This window comes from Athene noctua, chromosome 31, assembly GCF_965140245.1.
Source record: "Athene noctua chromosome 31, bAthNoc1.hap1.1, whole genome shotgun sequence".
Classification (NCBI taxonomy): Eukaryota; Metazoa; Chordata; class Aves; order Strigiformes; family Strigidae; genus Athene; species Athene noctua.
The window spans coordinates 1,680,339-1,696,491 of NC_134067.1; the positions used below are offsets into that span (position 1 = coordinate 1,680,339).

The window sequence follows — 16,153 nt, forward strand, 5'->3', positions numbered from 1 at the left end:
AAACGGGAGGGTTTCCAAGGATGGTGCCCTGCTGGCTTCCACCGGCACAAACTCCTCCCCGGTGGTCCCCCCCTTGGTGCCCCCCCCCCCCCCAATGTGATTTTGGGGCTCCCCCCAAGCAGGAGACAGCAGCAGGGTGGGGGGTGTAGGCTGGGGACATCCCCACGTTTATTAGAGACAAGCGGGCAGCCGCGGGTTGGGGGTTCCTCAGGATTTGGGGACCCCTCCCCTGCACCTCCCTGGATCCGGGGGCCCCCCCCCCCTCACCGTGCAGGGTGGGTGCCTGGCAGGGAGATGTTGGTGCGGGGGGGCTGCAGCACGTGGCTGCGCAGCCCCTCGGCCCCCGCTGTGGGGTGAAGCGCCCAAGGGGCCGCGCCGGCGCTTGGCGGCCGCTGGAAAAAGTAGAGCTGGGGGGAGAGAAAAATAAAAACCCGCCACAGCGAGGGGTTACGGGGGGGACACGGGGCCCCCCCAGGGCCCCTCCCAAGTTGCCGGCAGCAGGTACCTTGCAGCCGACGGCGAGCAGGGCGTGCAGGGAGATGATGGTGGCCACCACGGCCAGCGCGGTGGCCCGGCTGTCGGTGCGGAGCAGCGGCCAGAAGGTGAGGGCCAGCACCGCGGCCGAGAGCGCGGCCGCCGCGGCCAGCAGTAGCCACTGTAGCCAGCCCGCCGGGATCAGCCACAGGATCTGGGGGTGGGGGGAACAGTGGCCCATCACCCCCCCTCCGTGGCCATTTTTGTGTGTGTGTGTGTGTGTGGCTCCCCATGCCCCAAATCTGGGCTCTCCCAATCCCAAATCGGGGCCCTCACCCCAAAAATTGGGGTCTCCACCCCAAAATCTGGGGCCACCCACCCAAAAAATTTGGAGCCCCCACTCCCCCAAAACTGGGGCTCCCCACCCCCAAAATCTGGACTCCCCTCCCCCAAATCGGGGCCCCCTCCCCCTAAAATCTTGGTCCTTCTCCCCAAAATCGGGACCCCTGCCCCAAAATATGCCCCCCCCCCCCCCCCCCCAATCGGCCCCCCCGCCTCACCGCGGTGGGGACGTAGGCGGACAGGGAGTAGCCGTAGACGCAGACGGTCTCGAGGAAGCTGCAGGCGCCGGCGCCGCGGCTCTGCCGCCAGCGCAGGAACCCCCAGAGCGCCAGCGGCACCAGCCCCGCGTACCCGAACACCAGCGTGGCGGCGATGGTGACTGGGGGGGAAAGGGGGGGGTCATGGCACGGCTGGGGTACAGACTCCCCTCCCAGAGCCGTGGGGCAGGCACCGTTTTGGGGTGCAGACCCTATTTTGGGGTCCACCCCCACCCCGAGCCGCAGGGCAGCTCCCAGTCTGGACCAGACACCGTTTTGGGGTGCAGCCCCCCGTCCCTGAGCTGTGGGGCAGCTCCCAGCGTGGGACAGGCAACGTTTTGGGGTGCAGATGCCATTTTGGGGGGGGTGCAGCCCCCCCTCCCTAAGCCATGGGGCTGGTCCCAGCATGGACAAGGCATCATTTTGGGGTGCAGGTACCATTTTGGGGTACAGACCCCCCTCCCTGAGCCCCAAGGCCAGTCCCAGTGCAGCCCAGTCCCCATTTTGGGGTGCAGACTCCCACCCCCCCCTGCCCCATGCCTTATCCCAGTGCAGCCCAGTCCCCATTTTGGGGTGCAGCCCCCCCCGTGCCCTGTCCCAGTGCAGCCCAGTCCCCATTTTGGGGTGCAGCCCCCCCCGTGCCCTGTCCCAGTGCAGCCCAGTCCCCACTTTGGGGTGCAGCCCAGTCCCCATTTTGGGGTGCAGCCCCCCCTCCCCACATCCCAGCGCCCTCCAGCCCCTCACCCTTGTGGAACTGGGGGCTGTAGCGGTAGCCGGGGGCCGCCCTCTTCTCGCCGAGGTGCGCGAGGTTCCCGCTGCCGGCCAGCGCCAGCGCCAGCGTGGCACAGACCCAGAACGGCCCTGACGCGGGGGGGGGACACACACACATCAGCCAGGAGCCCCCCCCCGGCAGCACCGGGACCGGCCCCCGCCGCTGGGCTCTCACCGTAGAGGTCGGGGTTGTTGCGCAGACGGTGACGCACGAAGTTTTTCCCCGGTAGCGGCGTCACCGAACCCTTGATCCTGTCCAGGACCTGCCGGGGAGGGGGGGGCAGAGCCTCAGCTGCGCCGCTGGGGGCCGGGGGGGGGCCGGGGGGGGCCGGTTGCCGCCGTTACCTGGTGCGTGTCCACGTCGAAGAAGCCCCGGTAGTACTCGAACGTCCAGAAGCCGTGCGGCTGCCGCTGCCCCCCCAGCAGCTGCGGGGGGGTCAGGGACACCCCGGGGCTCAGACACAGCCCGTGGGTGTCCCCCCCCCGAAGTGGGGCTGCGGGTTTGGGGGATCCCCCCCCCTCTCACCTCCGCTGTGTCGCTGTCGTCCCCCGGTTCCCCCTCGGGGCTCACGGTCACCGTGACCTGGCTCGGCCGCTCCTCGCCGGTGGGGGGGGGCGTGGTGGCCGACAGCAGCTCCGCCGCCGCCTCGAATTCTGGGGGGGGGAGTCGGGGGGGGCTGGGAAGGGGCAGGAACCGACCCCCCCTCCCTCCCTCCCCCCTAACTCCGAGCCCAGCGCGGGGGCGGGGGGGTCCCGGGCCCGTGTCCCGTCGGGGTCCCGATCCTCGGTGCGGGGACCCCGCGGGGGGGGCGTGGGGGGGGGCACCCGGGGATGGCGGGGGGTCACGGAGCGACCCCCCCGCGAGACTCACCCTGGAACCGGGGCTCCTCGGGGGCGGCCATGGCGGAGCCTCTAGCTGCCGGGACAAAACGCACCGCGGTCGTACGGGACACCCCCCCACCGGGACCGGGGCCCCCCAAAGCACACCCACACCCCCCCCCCCGGTCCGCGCTCACCGCCCGGTCCCGCCGACGTGGTTCTTCCCTCCTGCCCCCCCCCGCCTCCCGCGGCAGCGATGGTTCCGCCCGGTCCGTCCCCCTCTGGTGCCCCCCCCGCCCCGCGCACCCGCCGGCCCGGTTCCGCCCCCCCTTCCCGCCGCGGGGGTTCCGCCCGGTCCGTCGCCGGGTCCGTCCCGGCGGGAGCCGCTTCCGGGGATGGCGGCGGCGGCGGCCGGGGGGGGCCGCGGCCTCTGGGGGCGCCTCGTGGAGAGTCGCATCGGTGAGGAGGGGCCCGGAGCAACGGGGACCCCCGGGGGAAATTTGGGGGGGGGGGGTGTGGGACCGGGGTGAACTCGTGAGGGGCGGCCCAGAGCAACGGGGGGGGGCTGGAGGGGGCACCCCCCCACTCTTGGGGTGAATGGGGGGGCTCGGGGAGGGGAAGCTCAGAACCGGCGGATCAATGAGGGGGGTTGGGGGGGGGCAGCTGGGACTGCTGGTCTGTTGGGGGGGACTTGGGGGGCAGCTGGGACACCCCTGGGTCTGGGGGGGCGCTTGGGGGGCGAAACAAACGTCCCTGGGTTCCATGGGTGGGGGTTGGGGGAGCAGCCGCGACTTCTAGTTCTGGGGGGGGGACACTTGGGGGGCAGCTGGGACACCCCTGGGTCATTGGGGGGGGTTTGGGGGGGCAGCTGGGCCCTGGGTTCTGGTGGGGGGGGACTTGGGGGGCAGGTGAGACACCCTTGGGTCTGGAGGGGGAAATGGGGATGACCCAAAGACCCCGGTTTAGGGGGGGTGGGGTCGGGGCGGCAGCTGGGACTTCTGAGGTGGGGGGGACTTGTGGGGCAGCTGGGACACCCCTGGGTTCACGGGGGGGCTTTGGGGGCGCAGCTGGGTCCTGGGTTCTGGTGGGGGGGCTTTGGGGGAGCAACCGGGTCCCCTGGCTGTGGTGTGGGGGGGACTTGGGGGGGCAGGTGAGACACCCTTGGGTCTGGGGGGGGGGGGGAGGGATTGGGGGGGTGACCCAAAGACCCCTGGGTTCACTGGGGGGGCAGCTGGCACTGTTGGGAGACTCGGGGGGCAGCTGAGCCTCCTGGGTTCCGTTGTGGAGGGATTGGGGGGGGCAGCCCCGAGCAGGAGCGGGGGGGTTTGTCTCCTCCGGCCCCCCCTGACGGCCCGGGCAGGGCGCTGGTGGCGGGCGCTGCTGCAGGACTACGCGGCGGCGGCGCGAGAGACGGCGCAGGGAGCCCGTCGCCGTCCCGGCGCGGCGGCCGCGGCCCTGGCGGCGTTAACAGGGGCGGCCGCCTGCGTCGCCGCCGTCCCCAGCGCCGAATCCTTCGAGGCGGCCACGGTGGAGGCGGCCGGCACGTTGCTGCTCCTCTCCCCCGGCACCCGCAGCCCCGCCGCCGACCGGCACGTCCAGCGCCTGCTGCGGCGCCGCGACGCCGGGCGGTTGCGTTACCGGCACCTCCTCGTCCTGGCCGTGATGTACGAGGCCCCCCACGGCGCCGAGGCCGCGCTCTACCCGGCGCAGTGCCGCCACTTACAGCCGCGCTGGCGGGACTTCCCCGCTCGCCTCTTGGACGTGGGGTTTTGGGGACGCTGGTGGGTGTTGGGGGCCCGGTTACGGGACTGTGACATCAACGAGGAGGATTTCGGGGGGCTGCCGGCCCACCTGCGCCGCCTGGACCCCCACCACCTCCGCTCCGAGCGCAACGAGAGCCAGTTCCTGGAGAAATTCCGGCCCGTCGTCCTCACCGAGGAGGAGATCCGGCGCGCCGAGAGCGAGGCGGTGGCGCCGGGACCCCGTTCAACCACTTAATTCTCATTTATTAACTCGTTAAGGCCGCCAAATTCTCACAGATTTACCCCAAACCACGCACCGGCAGCTGGCGGGGGGGGGTGGGCGATCAACCGCGCCGCCGCGCTCACAATTATCTCGCAGCCGCTCGTTAAAGCGCCTTATTATTAATTTTAATACAAAGACAACTCGTAATTTTCCATGTGCCTCCCTAATTATCGATCGGCCGCTCGTTAGGGCGTTGGTGAGGTTTGATAATCTCGTTATCAATCAGACGTTCATTAAGACACCGATGCATCCACCCCCCCCCCGTTTTGAGTTATTTATCGCTGCGGCGAGGCGGCGGTTCACCACCACGCTCCTTAATTAATATATTTATTTAATTTTATATCTTCTATTTTAGATTTATTTACATTTTTAAACGCGAGGGGCTCCCTCTGACCGCTGATGGTTTTCCAGCCCCCCCCACCCCGACCCCAAAACCCACCAGAAACGGTTCTGCCATACGGTAAATATTTAATTTCCATCGAAATTGGGTGAAAACCGCTCAACCCCCCCGCCCTGGCCGAAGCGTTTTGGGGGGGTTCAGCGAGCTTCGGGGACTTTTAGCGGGGTCTGGCGTTGCCGTGGAGACGGTGGCGATGAACGAGGGGCCTCGTTAAACCGTAATTTCCTTCGGCAATTAAGCGCCGCCGGGGACTCGGGGGGGGGGGGGACACACACGACACACACACACGCGCCTGCGACATAATTAATAAACCCCCCGGGAGATGCTAATTACAGCTGGCGCAGGGTCCGGTGACAACGAGCGGCTGCGCTCAGCGCTCGGTTCGTTACTCGGGATTAATTATTCCCCTTTTTTCCCCCCCCCGCATCAATTATCCCCCCCCGTTCCCCTCGCGGGTTGGAATTCAGAAAAATGGAATTTCCCCCCCCCCAAAAGCCCTTTTTTTTGGCCCCGATTTCCCCGAGGGATGTCGCGCTGGGCGCTCACCGGAGCCCCGTTTAAGTTTTCCCTCCGTTTTCGCCAATTTTCCCCAATTTTCTGTCTCCCAACGCGGGGGTTTCGTGGCAGCGCGGCCCCCTCCCGCCGCCGCGGCTCCCCCCGGGTGAAGGGGGGGGGGGGAGGTTGCACGGTGCCCCCCGCCGGCCTGAGCTGTAAAACGGGGGTTTGAGGGAACGGGAGCCCCGAACTGAACAAAACCATCGTTATTTCTGCACCTTCGGGTTTGTGAAACGGCCCCCCCGGAGCCCCCCCCGCCCCTCCCCTTCGCCGCAGTGGCGCGGACACTGCGCATGCGCCAGGGGACGGGAGGACGCGCCGCTGGCGCGCGCGCGCCGCCTGCTCCCCCCTCGCCCCGCCCCTCGCCGCGTCGTTCCCGCCCCCCGGCTTCTTTCCCGCTACCCCATTGGCTGCGGTGGGGACGGAGCCTGAGCCAGGGCGGTTGCGCCGCGCTGATTGGCTGCAAGCGCGGGTGATAGACAGGCGGAGGGGCGGAAGAGACGGGGAAAGGAGAAGCCGAGGGCGCCTCCCATTGGCCGTCTCCCCGCCACCGGCTGCGCCCCACCTCTTCCTATTGACCAAAGCGCGCTCCCGCTGTCCCCACCCTCCGCTTCCTCCTCCGCCAATAGGCGGGGAGGGGGCGGGCTCGCCACGCTCGCATTGGCTGCGGTGAGGAGAAAGGGCGGGGGGGAGCGCGCGCTCCCCTTCCCTTCCCCTCATTGGCCGCGCTGGCGGGGGGGCGCCGCGCTATTGGTCGGCCGGGTGGCGCGCGCGCGCAGGGGCGGCGATTGGCGGGGTGGGGGGCGCGAGGCGCCGCGCACGCGCACCGGCGGCCTGTGCTCGGGCGCGCGCGCGGCTCCGTCGCTCCCCGCAGGCGGCGGCGGCGGCTCCTTTGTTCCCCCGCGCCCGGCGGGACGGGGCCGCCCGGTGGGGATGCGCCCTGCGAGTGGTTCCTCCGGCCGCCAGCGCGGTAAGGGCCGGTGGGGCCTGTTCGGGCGGCGGGCCGGAGCCCGGCTGAATGGGGCCGGGAGGGGAGAGGAGGAGGAGGAGGAAGAGGAGGAGGAGGCGGGGGGGGCCGGGGAGGGGGGTACGGCGGCTCGGGAGGGTCACGGGAGCTCGGCGGAGCGCTGCTGCCGCCGGCCGCGCTGCCCTGCCCATTGTTAGGGGCTGGGAGGGGGGGGGGAGCTCCGCGCCTTTTCCTCCCCCCCCCCCCCCCCCCGCCATCATCATCATCATCCCGACCTTGTGCCCCCGGGGGTCCCCTCACCCTCAGGGGTTTCCCCCCCGCCCCGTTTTGGCCCGCCGCAGCATCCTGTCCCCGCCAGCCATCTCCCCCCTCCCCCTTTTTCAGCCCCCCCCCATCTCGCTCCTCTTTCGCTCCCTCTTTTCGCCCCCCCAGCATCCCCCATTTTTCAACCTCACAATATCTCTCCCTCAGCATCTTCCCCCCTTTTCAGCCCCACCAGTATCCACCCCCCCCTTTTAGTCCCCCCCTTTCAGCTCCCGCAGCATCCATCCCCTTTTTCAGTCCCCCCAGCATCCTCCTCCTTTTCACCCCCTCATCATTCAGCCCCTTCAGTCTCCCCCCGCAGCAATCCCTCAGTGCCCGCCCCCCATCGACACCCCCCTTTGTAGTCTCCTTCCTCCAGACCCCCCCATTTTCCCATTGCGGGGGTGGCAAGGCTGGGCTCAGCCCCCCATTTCCCCCCCCCCCCCCCGCCTTAGCTGCAGGGGGTCAGGGACACCGCAGTGCCGCTCCCCAGCCTCCCTCTGTGCCCCCTTTTTAAAAAGGGAGGGGGCACCCTCCCCCCCCCCCCAAATCCAGCCGTTTCCCCCCACCCTGCCGGGTGTTGGGTGCCCCCAGCGTGCGGGCTCTGTGTCACCCCCTCTTTTACACCCTCCCTTTCTGTGTGGGGCAGTCCCATCCCTGTGTCCCCCCCACTCCGCGGGGGTGTCACCCCCCCAGCCCCATCCTCCTCATCCTCCATCAGGGCTTTGTTTGTCCTTCTGGAGGACAAACCGCCTCCCTCCTCCCGGGAGCCAGGACCCTCCCCACACCCCCCCAGCTGGTTTCGGGGCGCTCTTTGGGTCTCAGCCCCCCCCCTCCTCAGGCTGCGGGGGCTTCACCTCATTTCTGAGGCACCGGGTTCACCCCCCCCCCCCACTATCCCACCTCTCCCATCTCATCCTCCCTTCTCATCTCCCCACCCCTAAAATAGATTTTTTTTTTTTTTTTTTTCTCAATTTTTTGGGGGTGCCGTGGGGTGGGGAGTCACAGTCCCCAGAGCTGCCCCAGTTTCTCTCCCCCCCCCCCCCGGGATTCATCCCCTTCCCAGCACAAAGGCCCCCGGCGTGGAGGGCTCGGGATGGGGGGGGGAGCACCTGGCGCTGCCGCCGTCACTGGTGGGAATGGGGGGCAGCCAGGGCCCCATCTTGGGGGGGTCGATGTCGCAGGCTGGGGGGTGTTGTAGGTTGTTTTTTGTTTTTTTTTAACACAACGCTCACTAGTGAAAATCCCCGGGGGCCACACAAAGCCCGTTCGTCCGTCGGGACGGGGAGTGTGCGCCGGGTCCCCCCTCGGTGAGATTTGGGGGGGGGGTGTCCTCAACCATCACCTTCCATTTCGGGGGGCGAATCTGCCTCCCCTTTGTTGCTGCAGCCCTCAGCGCCGCGGTCTTTTGTTTTGAGGCGCACCCGGGGGTGCCCTTGGGGGTCCCAGCCAGCGCGGGGGGGTGGATTTTGGGGGTGCAGCCACCAAACCGTCCCTTTTTCCGACGCTGCGGGTTCCAGCCGGGCACGAGCGTCGTCCTGCGGGGAGATCCCTGCAGCGCTGGGCCGAGGCACGCCGAGCCCTTGGGGATTATTTTGATAAGTAAGCTCCTGATTTTGGGCAAAAATAATCCTCAGTGATTCTTGCAAGCCATTCAGATATTTTGAGGTGAAATGCAGCGTTTTCCTGTGCCAGCAGAGTGTGATTTTTAGCTTTCTCCAACGAGGTGTGGGGGTGACAGAGGTTTTATACAGGTTGGGAGGGTTTTTCCCTGTTTTTTTGTGGGTTTTTTTCCCCTTTTTTCTCCTTCTCTGCCAACCCACCCGCTGTTGGGGTCGGAGCGAAGACGGGCGAGCGAGCCCGGGGACTCTGCTGCTAATTTCCCCTGTTAGAATAATTTCTATTTTCCTCCTTCGAAGATCAGAGTCTGAAGGAGGCGGGGGGGTGGGGTGTGTAATTAAGGGATTTGTGCAGCTGCTGCTTAAAATTCATGAGCTGCACCGAGATAACGAAGAAACAAGCGGTGGCAGGCAGGCGGTGGGTTTGGTTTACCCCCTGCACAGGTCGAGCTTCTGAGCTTGTTTCGACACTTAAAAACTTTAGAAAAGCTAAAAAAAAATCCTGTAACCTTTTCTCCAGAGACAAGGAAACTCAGGGCTGAGCCTACCCCGAGCTCTGGGGGGGGCAGATTTTAACCGGCCGGCACTGGGGTTTGAGAACAAAATAAACCAGATTTTCAGGGAAGCGACTTATTTTTCAGCCAGCCGTCTCTCCTGGCTCGCTGCGTTATGAAAACACGCTGAAAAGCCTCGTGAATAGACAAAACAAGCCACTGCTGACAAATGACTCGAATTAATTAAGAAAGGCTTTTTTCCTCCTGCAATCAAGGATTTAATAACAATTCCTAGCTTATGATCTAGGGTTTTTTTTTAAAAAAAAAAATAAATTAAATTAGAGTCGTGGAAAGGAGTGAGATGTATTTTTGGCACATGAAATCTCTGTTGCCGTAGCGAGCACGCAGGTTATTAATTTTAATTCTTTAATTGATTGTGGCGCGGTCGTCGCCAGCGTCACCGTGTCCTCGCCCCGTTCCATCCTAAAACCACCCCCCGGGGAGGTGCAGGGCTCACCACGGGGAGGGGGCGGCTGCCACCGTGTGGCACGGGGGGCTCTACGTGCCGGTGGGCTCGCGGGACGGACGGACAGACGGCTTCTCCCTCGGCGGGTTTGTAATCTCGGTGGCGGCGCGGTGTTCCCCCCTCCCACACCTTCTTCCAGGCTTTAAGTTACCCGTAAGTAAGCAAATTTGAAAAAAAAAAAAAAAAACATCAAATTGGTTGCTTTGTCTCTGTCTTTCCATCTCTAAGAGGCTGACGAGCCGCCCGCCTCGTTCCTGGGTGAGATGGGGGGGGAGCACCCTTCTCTTCGCGCCGTGCCGCAGCCGGAACGACAGGTGCTGACTAATTATCATTTTTCCCTCCCCGCAGCCTTGAGTTAAAACCTCGTCGCCCCGAGACGGCCCCTCGCCGGCACCGCGCCCCAGGTGTCGGACACCTCCATGCCCGTAGGTAGGTGCCTGCATTTTGGGTTTCTCCCCGGGAGCACCCAGCGCCGCTCGGAGACATCCCCGTGAGGGACGTTTTGGGGCTTTTCTTAGAAATCAGAATAAAATTGCCGCCGCGGAGAGGCAGTGCTGGTGTGGGTCTGGGTCTCCGGCAGCGCTGGAGAAGAGCAGATTTTGGCTTTTTAATGAAAAAGTACTTCGTGCTTCCGTAGCATGCCTTGAAGTACGCTGTTGATTTTGCTTTTCTCCTGGAAAAAACAGCGCTGGAAACATGGCTTCTCCGACAGGGTGGAGTCAGTAGGTGGGCAGCATCCCTCCATTCCTCTCAAAAATGCTTCGTTAGTCCTCGCTGCCTCGTTAGCTGTGGCGAGAGGAGAGGGGAAACGGCTCCTGCAGCCTTTTTTTTAACTTGGGGGCCGGGGAAGGGCATGTGGCAGGAGAGAGATTCCCGAGGGCTGGAAGGGCTCAACCCGGGGACAAACCCCAACTTCTGCCGTGGGCTCTTAAAGCTGCATTTCCACGGTGGGCCGATGTGCTCAAAACTGCCAAAAATGCCTGAAAACGGCCTCTGGACCCTCGTGTTTCTGTTCCCTTCACCGGCACCCAAACCCGCGCGCGGCTGCGACGCCAGGGGCCGGTCACCCTCCTCCTGTGACTGAACGAGGCAGCAGCCAAACGATCCACTGAGTGACGTGAGTATCGAATATTCTTCTCGTTTAAATTGGGAGATTTAAAGCCTGAAGAGCCGTAACGGGTGTTTTTGGAAGACTAAAGACACGCCAGCACCTGAGAAAAAGGCTCCCCGGAGCGGTCGGCTTTTCGTGAGCGCGCACGAGACGTTTGGGCAGACGAAGGTGCTTCCATCGGCCTCTGCTGCTGCTTCCTGCCTCCCCCACGAGCGTGGGACGTCCCATGTTGATGATTTGGGAAGTTTCCCTCCCCAGCGGCGGCTCCGTGTCCTGGGAATTGCTGCTGCTTCGCTCAAGTCTCGATTCTCCTGCAGGAAACGAGCGGGAATTTTGGAGGCCGCCTGTCCTTTTCCCGGATCCTTAAGATAAAGGGGTGGATTTGGTGCTGCTGCAGAGCTGGATGGATTCAGGATGAGGAGAAAGGGAAGTTTTGAGGCGTGTTCTGCTCTCGAACGGCCACTTTGCACCTTTGTGGGTGAAAACACAAGCACCCGTGGCTCGGATGAGCACGAATCCAGGAGCCCCCGTGGCCTGAGGCACGAGCGTTCCCGTCTGCGCCGTGTCCGTGGGAAGCGCTCGGCTCCCTCCCCTTTGCCAACAGCGCGGGAGGAAGATGAAAAATAAACACCCGCAACCACAAATTGCCAGAACAAATTGGGATAAAACACCACGCGGCCTCAGGAGAGGCTTTGGGAGAGCAGCTCGGCGAGGGATCGGCCACCCCGCGCTCGTTAGGCTTCGTCCCCAGCGCAGAGGAGCATTTAATTACTGTTGTTCTGGAAAGTATCTCCAGTCACCTCTTAAAATCTGCTTAATTCTTGAGGCATGTCCCTAATTCGTGCCGTGGTGTTTCCAGGGAAGATGTAACAGGAGGAGATGCCGAAGGCGGGTTCTGGAGCAGCAGGAGCGCTGTCGGGCCTCAAAACAGGAGCGTTTTGCCCTTCCGCCACACGCTGATGGACACGACGAGCTCAGGCCCCCCCCAGTTTCTCCCCACGGCCCCGGTGGCCCCTCCGCCCCTTTCTACCCGGCCTCGCCGCTCTGAAAGCCGCCAGCTTTGGCCGTGGCAGCGCCACGTCCTTGTTTGATGTCGAGTTTAACTCCTGTCGCTGCCCGAGCGAATCTTTTCGTCTGGCTCGAGCGGCCAACGGGGATTTTCTGCCCCACGGTTGCGGGTTTAAGTGAACCCGGCGGGGGGGGGACACGGCAGGTTCCTGTCCCGGTGGGCTCCGCTGTTCTCTGTGAACTGGGTGTTGTGTTCGCCCTGACCCTCTGTGGTCTTAAAAAAACCCACCCAACCGCCCCATGCTTCTACTTTTCAGCGTCTTTTGAAGTCAGAATAATTCTGTTCCTGCGATTTGCAAACTCTGGTCGCGAGGTGATCCCGGCCCGTGTCGCAGCGCCCCGGGCTGACCGGGGGCATCGCCCGAGGGCGGCTCCTCTCCCCGTTTATCCCTGTGCCTGGTGTTACTTCATCCCAGAGCACGACCCTGAGTTTTCTCTCGTTAATTTTCACGCCGCTGACGATCACCCAACGCTCTGACCTATCTGTGTCCCCTCCTCCCTCCGGAGAGCCAACAGCGCCTCCCAGTTCAGGATCAGCAGCAAGCTGGTGTGTTATCTCCCGCCACCGGATCATCGATGGAGATAGCGAGCGGGGCTGAGGCCGAGGGCCCCCACAGGGACCGATCCCAGACGGATGGGCCCCCCCCATCGTTTATAATTATCAATCAACACAAGATCTGCTCCCCGAGCAAATCCCTCGAGGCAAAAATCCTCCCATTCCGTCTTTCGCCAGCCTCATTTTCAAGGGGAAATGAATTAAATCTGATGTCACTCGCCAGACAGATAAATTCACTTTCATTCTTTTTCAGCCTGGATTATCTTGCAGAAGTGAGATTTCCCTCAGCAGGAACAGTGCTTTGGGTGGAACTGATCCTGCTTTGGGACCAGAGGAAAGAGTTGGGCTTCTCCACATCCCCGACCTGTTTGCTGTAACCACAAACCCCACAGTGGGTCGGGTATTTTTTTAATAGTTCTTCAGTGCTGTGTTTGAATTAACCAGAAATTCTAATTTCTTGTGTAAGAGCGACGCTTTTCCACAGAAATTGCCCGTTTTAACGGGAGCGAGTCCCTGGACTGTTTTGGTGCTGGATTTTGTTGCTTCCCTGCCCGGGATGTTTTGACATCACCCACGTCTCCGGAGTTAACGTTTTGCCAGAAGCTGAGCAAGTGTGAGACAACTTTAAACCGATTTCAACGCCTGCGCAAAAAAAAAAAAAAAAAAAAAAAAAAAAATTAAAAAATCACTCCCAGAACTGGTAGAAAACCATTCCTGTTGGTAAAACGCTTCCGGCGTGGCCCGGCTGAGGGCGTGCTGTCTCCTCCTGCCCCAGTCCCGGGGATCCTGAGGATGGATTGAAAGCGGGTCTCTCCCTCGGAACGCCGGGGCCGCCGACGTGCTCCCGGTTCCCTCGCGGGGTCTTTGCTCCGGGTACCGCGCCCGCGTGGGGCAGCTGCCTCTCCCTAACCCAAATTTCCCTTTTCTGCGCCCGGTTCGGGGGCTTTTCCAGGAGCGGCGGCAGCTCCGGCTGAGACGAGCTCTCTGGCGACAGGACCCCGCTGCCGGCGCCCGCGCTGAAGATGTCAACTCCAGACCCTCCGATGGGGGGGACGCCTCGGCCGGGGCCCTCCCCGGGGCCCGGCCCCTCGCCGGGGGCCATGCTGGGACCCAGCCCGGGCCCCTCGCCCGGCTCCGCGCACAGTATGATGGGCCCCAGCCCCGGCCCGCCCTCGGCAGGACACCCGCTGCCGCCCCAGGGCCCGGGGGGCTACGCTCAGGACAACATGCACCAGATGCACAAGGTGAGGGGGGGCTGCGAAATACAGGTGCCACGTCGGCAGGACGAGGGACGGCGGTGGAGAGGGCTTAGTTTCCCTGTTCAATTTCTTTTTTTGGGGGGATGCTCCCGCGTCGCGCGTGCCTCGAGGTGGACAGGCTGAGGGGTCAACGCTTCATTTCAGAGTTGAGTTGAGGCGATTTGCTTCCCCCAGCATCCGGGTGACGTAGCCGTCGCCTCAGCCCGCTGCTGGGTGGCGACTGGGGGCTGAGGGGTTTGATTCCAGAATAAGGGGAGGGGAATGTCTCATAACGGCTTCCCTCGCTGGGAAGTTGGAGCTGGGGGAGAACAAGCCTCCCTCTTCCCTTCCCATTTCTGCCAGCAAAGCATTTGGGGTTTATTGTTTCATTTCACAGTCTAAACCCCCTTTTTTTGGTTTATTGTTTCATTTCATCATCTAAGCCCCTTTCTTTGGTTTATTATTTCATCATCTGAACCCCTTTTTTCTGAGTTTATTGTTTCATTTTATCATCTGAACCCCTTTTTTGGTTTATTATTTCATTTCATCACCTAAACCCCTTTTCTTTCTGACTTCATTGTTTCGTTTCCTCGTCTGAACCCTTTTTTTCTGAGTTTTTTCAGTCTGTAGTTTTTCCCATCACCTTCAGCATCATCAGCTGAAAGACCCGGGGAAAAACCAAGCAGGCAGAGCATTTAAGCAATTTCACATGTTGTTTTTGGTTTTTTTGTTAAAAACACACACACCCCTCGTGCGTTTCCCCGTCCCACCTCGCGCAGACGGCGTTTGGCCAACGTACAGATTTTCTCTCGGCGGAGGCTGGCGGCGAGCGGCGCGTCCCCCCCACCTTTGGGGTGTGGCTGGGTCTTTGATTTCGGGGTGTTGCTTTTCCCCTGCAGCCCCTGGACTCCATGCACGAGAAGGGAATAACCGACGACCCTCGCTACGGCCAGATGAAAGGGATGGGGATGCGGCCCGGCGCCCACGCGGGGATGGGCCCCCCCCCGAGCCCCATGGACCAACACTCTCAAGGTCGGTTGCTTTAAGAAAAATTTATTTTCTTTGCCTGTGGGTCCGTCTGGAGCTCCCAGAGCATCAGTGCCTCTTTGCTTCCTTCTTATTGATACCGGGTGTCTGTTGGGATAGGTGTGAAAATGAGCAAAGAATTGCCTGAAAAAGTCAAATTAGGGGAAGGACCCTCAGTTCCCGGGTCGTGACCCAACCTCCTGTGCCAAGGTCGCTGTGGCCGGGCGCGCCGCTCCCGCCCAGCGTTACCCCACTTGTGTTAAACCCTTGATTTGGGGGGAACGTAGTACATGGGTGAGGGGGGAAGAATTTTTCTGTAGTTTTCCATTTTCTTTGGACTGCGAGGTAGCACTCCCGGGTTTAATGCGGGTGCAGGGTGAAGAATTTTTCTGTAATTTGAAATTTTCTTTGGGCTATGATGTAGCACTCTTGGATTTAACATGCATGCAAGGGGGGAGAATTTTTCTGTAGTTTTTCCTTTTTTTTTTGACTGCAATGTAGCACTCCTGGGTTTAACACAGGCGCAGGGCGTAAGAGAATTTTTCTGCCATTTTTCATTTTCTTTGGACTGCGACATAGCACTCCCAGGTTTAATATTGGTGCAAAGTGGGGGGCGTTTTTCTGTGGTTTTTCATTTTCTTTGGACTGTGAGGTAGCACTCCCAGGTTTAACATGAGTGCAAGAAGGGAGAATTTTTCTGTAGTTTTTAATTTTCTTCGGCCTGCAACGTAACACTCCCAGGTTTAACGTGGGTGCGAGGGGGGGAATTTTTCTGTAGCTTTTATTTTCCTTGGACTGGGCAGTGCGTTGCCTGACTGGCCCCTCCCCGCAGGTTACCCGTCTCCGCTCGGCGGCTCCGAGCACGCCTCCAGCCCGGTGCCGGCCAACGGTCCGTCCTCGGGCCCTCAGATGTCCTCGGGCCCCGGCGGAGTCCCCTTGGATGGCGCTGACCCCCAGGCTCTGGGCCAGCAGAACCGGGGCCCGACCCCTTTTAACCAGAACCAGTTACACCAGTTACGAGCTCAAATCATGGCCTACAAGATGCTGGCCAGGGGCCAGCCCCTCCCCGACCACCTGCAGATGGCCGTGCAGGGCAAGCGACCCATGCCGGGGATGCAGCAGCAGATGCCGACGCTACCTCCGCCCTCCGTGTCCGGGACAGGACCAGTGCAGGGGCCAGTGCAAGGGCCTGGACCGGGACCGACACCTCCAAACTACAACAGACCTCACGGTGAGCGCAGCCCTTTGCTCCTGGGGGGCGCCTGTGGGGTGTGTGTGGTTCGTTTGGTTGGTTTGTTACCCCGGTTTGACCCTCGTGCTGCCCCGTCAGGGTTTTCCCTCTCCACTCCTTGCAACCCCCAGGCCATTCCAGGGGGTTGGGATTTCAGACTCAGCCCAGCGCTGAGGCAGAGACACCCCGGCCCTGGGGTGGTTTGGGGTGAGGGGGGACCCGTCTGTGGTGGGTATGGGGTGCACACCGGGGTGGGGGGGTGCTTCTAAAAAGATGTAGGTGTCTGTCAGGCTTCAGACTTCGCTTTTGGTAAATACACGTAAAAATCAACATATTAATGTGATTTTTTTGTTTGTTTTTTCCTGCCTTTT

The 16,153-nt window shown here is 62.3% G+C and overlaps 3 protein-coding genes across 10 annotated transcripts in view; 2 read left to right on the forward strand and 1 right to left on the reverse strand.

Moving 5' to 3' along the window:
• Nucleotides 1-137: 137 nt before the first annotated feature.
• YIPF2 (Yip1 domain family member 2) lies at nucleotides 138-2,953 on the reverse strand. Its single transcript, XM_074930075.1, has 9 exons — nucleotides 2,861-2,953; nucleotides 2,716-2,760; nucleotides 2,371-2,498; nucleotides 2,190-2,270; nucleotides 2,020-2,107; nucleotides 1,818-1,934; nucleotides 1,035-1,195; nucleotides 506-688; nucleotides 138-407 (listed from the first exon to the last, which is right to left on the reverse strand). Exons 2-9 carry the CDS (start codon nucleotides 2,744-2,746, stop codon nucleotides 264-266), a joined length of 933 nt encoding a protein of 310 aa, XP_074786176.1. The 5' UTR covers nucleotides 2,747-2,760; nucleotides 2,861-2,953; the 3' UTR covers nucleotides 138-263.
• A 58-nt stretch (nucleotides 2,954-3,011) lies between these two features.
• On the forward strand, nucleotides 3,012-4,840 carry TIMM29 (translocase of inner mitochondrial membrane 29). The gene is made up of 2 exons (XM_074930109.1): nucleotides 3,012-3,122; nucleotides 4,024-4,840. Exons 1-2 carry the CDS (start codon nucleotides 3,059-3,061, stop codon nucleotides 4,659-4,661), a joined length of 702 nt encoding a protein of 233 aa, XP_074786210.1. The 5' UTR covers nucleotides 3,012-3,058; the 3' UTR covers nucleotides 4,662-4,840.
• A 1,621-nt stretch (nucleotides 4,841-6,461) lies between these two features.
• SMARCA4 (SWI/SNF related BAF chromatin remodeling complex subunit ATPase 4) overlaps nucleotides 6,462-16,153 on the forward strand; it is a 28,486-nt gene continuing 18,794 nt past the window's right edge. For all 8 annotated transcript variants that reach the window (XM_074929907.1, XM_074929908.1, XM_074929910.1 and 5 more), the window contains exons 1-5: nucleotides 6,462-6,613; nucleotides 9,901-9,981; nucleotides 13,240-13,531; nucleotides 14,425-14,557; nucleotides 15,384-15,782. In XM_074929907.1, the coding sequence (XP_074786008.1) occupies nucleotides 13,310-13,531; nucleotides 14,425-14,557; nucleotides 15,384-15,782 (754 nt within the window). In that variant the 5' untranslated portion in view covers nucleotides 6,462-6,613; nucleotides 9,901-9,981; nucleotides 13,240-13,309. The remainder of the gene's footprint in view (nucleotides 6,614-9,900; nucleotides 9,982-13,239; nucleotides 13,532-14,424; nucleotides 14,558-15,383; nucleotides 15,783-16,153) is intronic.

Excerpts from the sequence above, each read along its gene's own strand:
- YIPF2 (XM_074930075.1), bottom strand. The coding sequence starts at position 2,746 with ATGGCCGCCCCCGAGGAGCCCCGGTTCCAGG. Across the intron at positions 2,271-2,370 it reads ACGACAGCGACACAGCGGAG|CTGCTGGGGGGGCAGCGGCA; the intron begins GTGAGAGGGGGG and ends ACCCCCCCGCAG. Across the intron at positions 689-1,034 it reads CCGCCTACGTCCCCACCGCG|ATCCTGTGGCTGATCCCGGC; the intron begins GTGAGGCGGGGG and ends CCCCACCCCCAG.
- TIMM29 (XM_074930109.1), top strand. The coding sequence starts at position 3,059 with ATGGCGGCGGCGGCGGCCGGGGGGGGCCGCGGCCTCTGGGGGCGCCTC. Across the intron at positions 3,123-4,023 it reads CCTCGTGGAGAGTCGCATCG|GGCGCTGGTGGCGGGCGCTG; the intron begins GTGAGGAGGGGC and ends CGGCCCGGGCAG.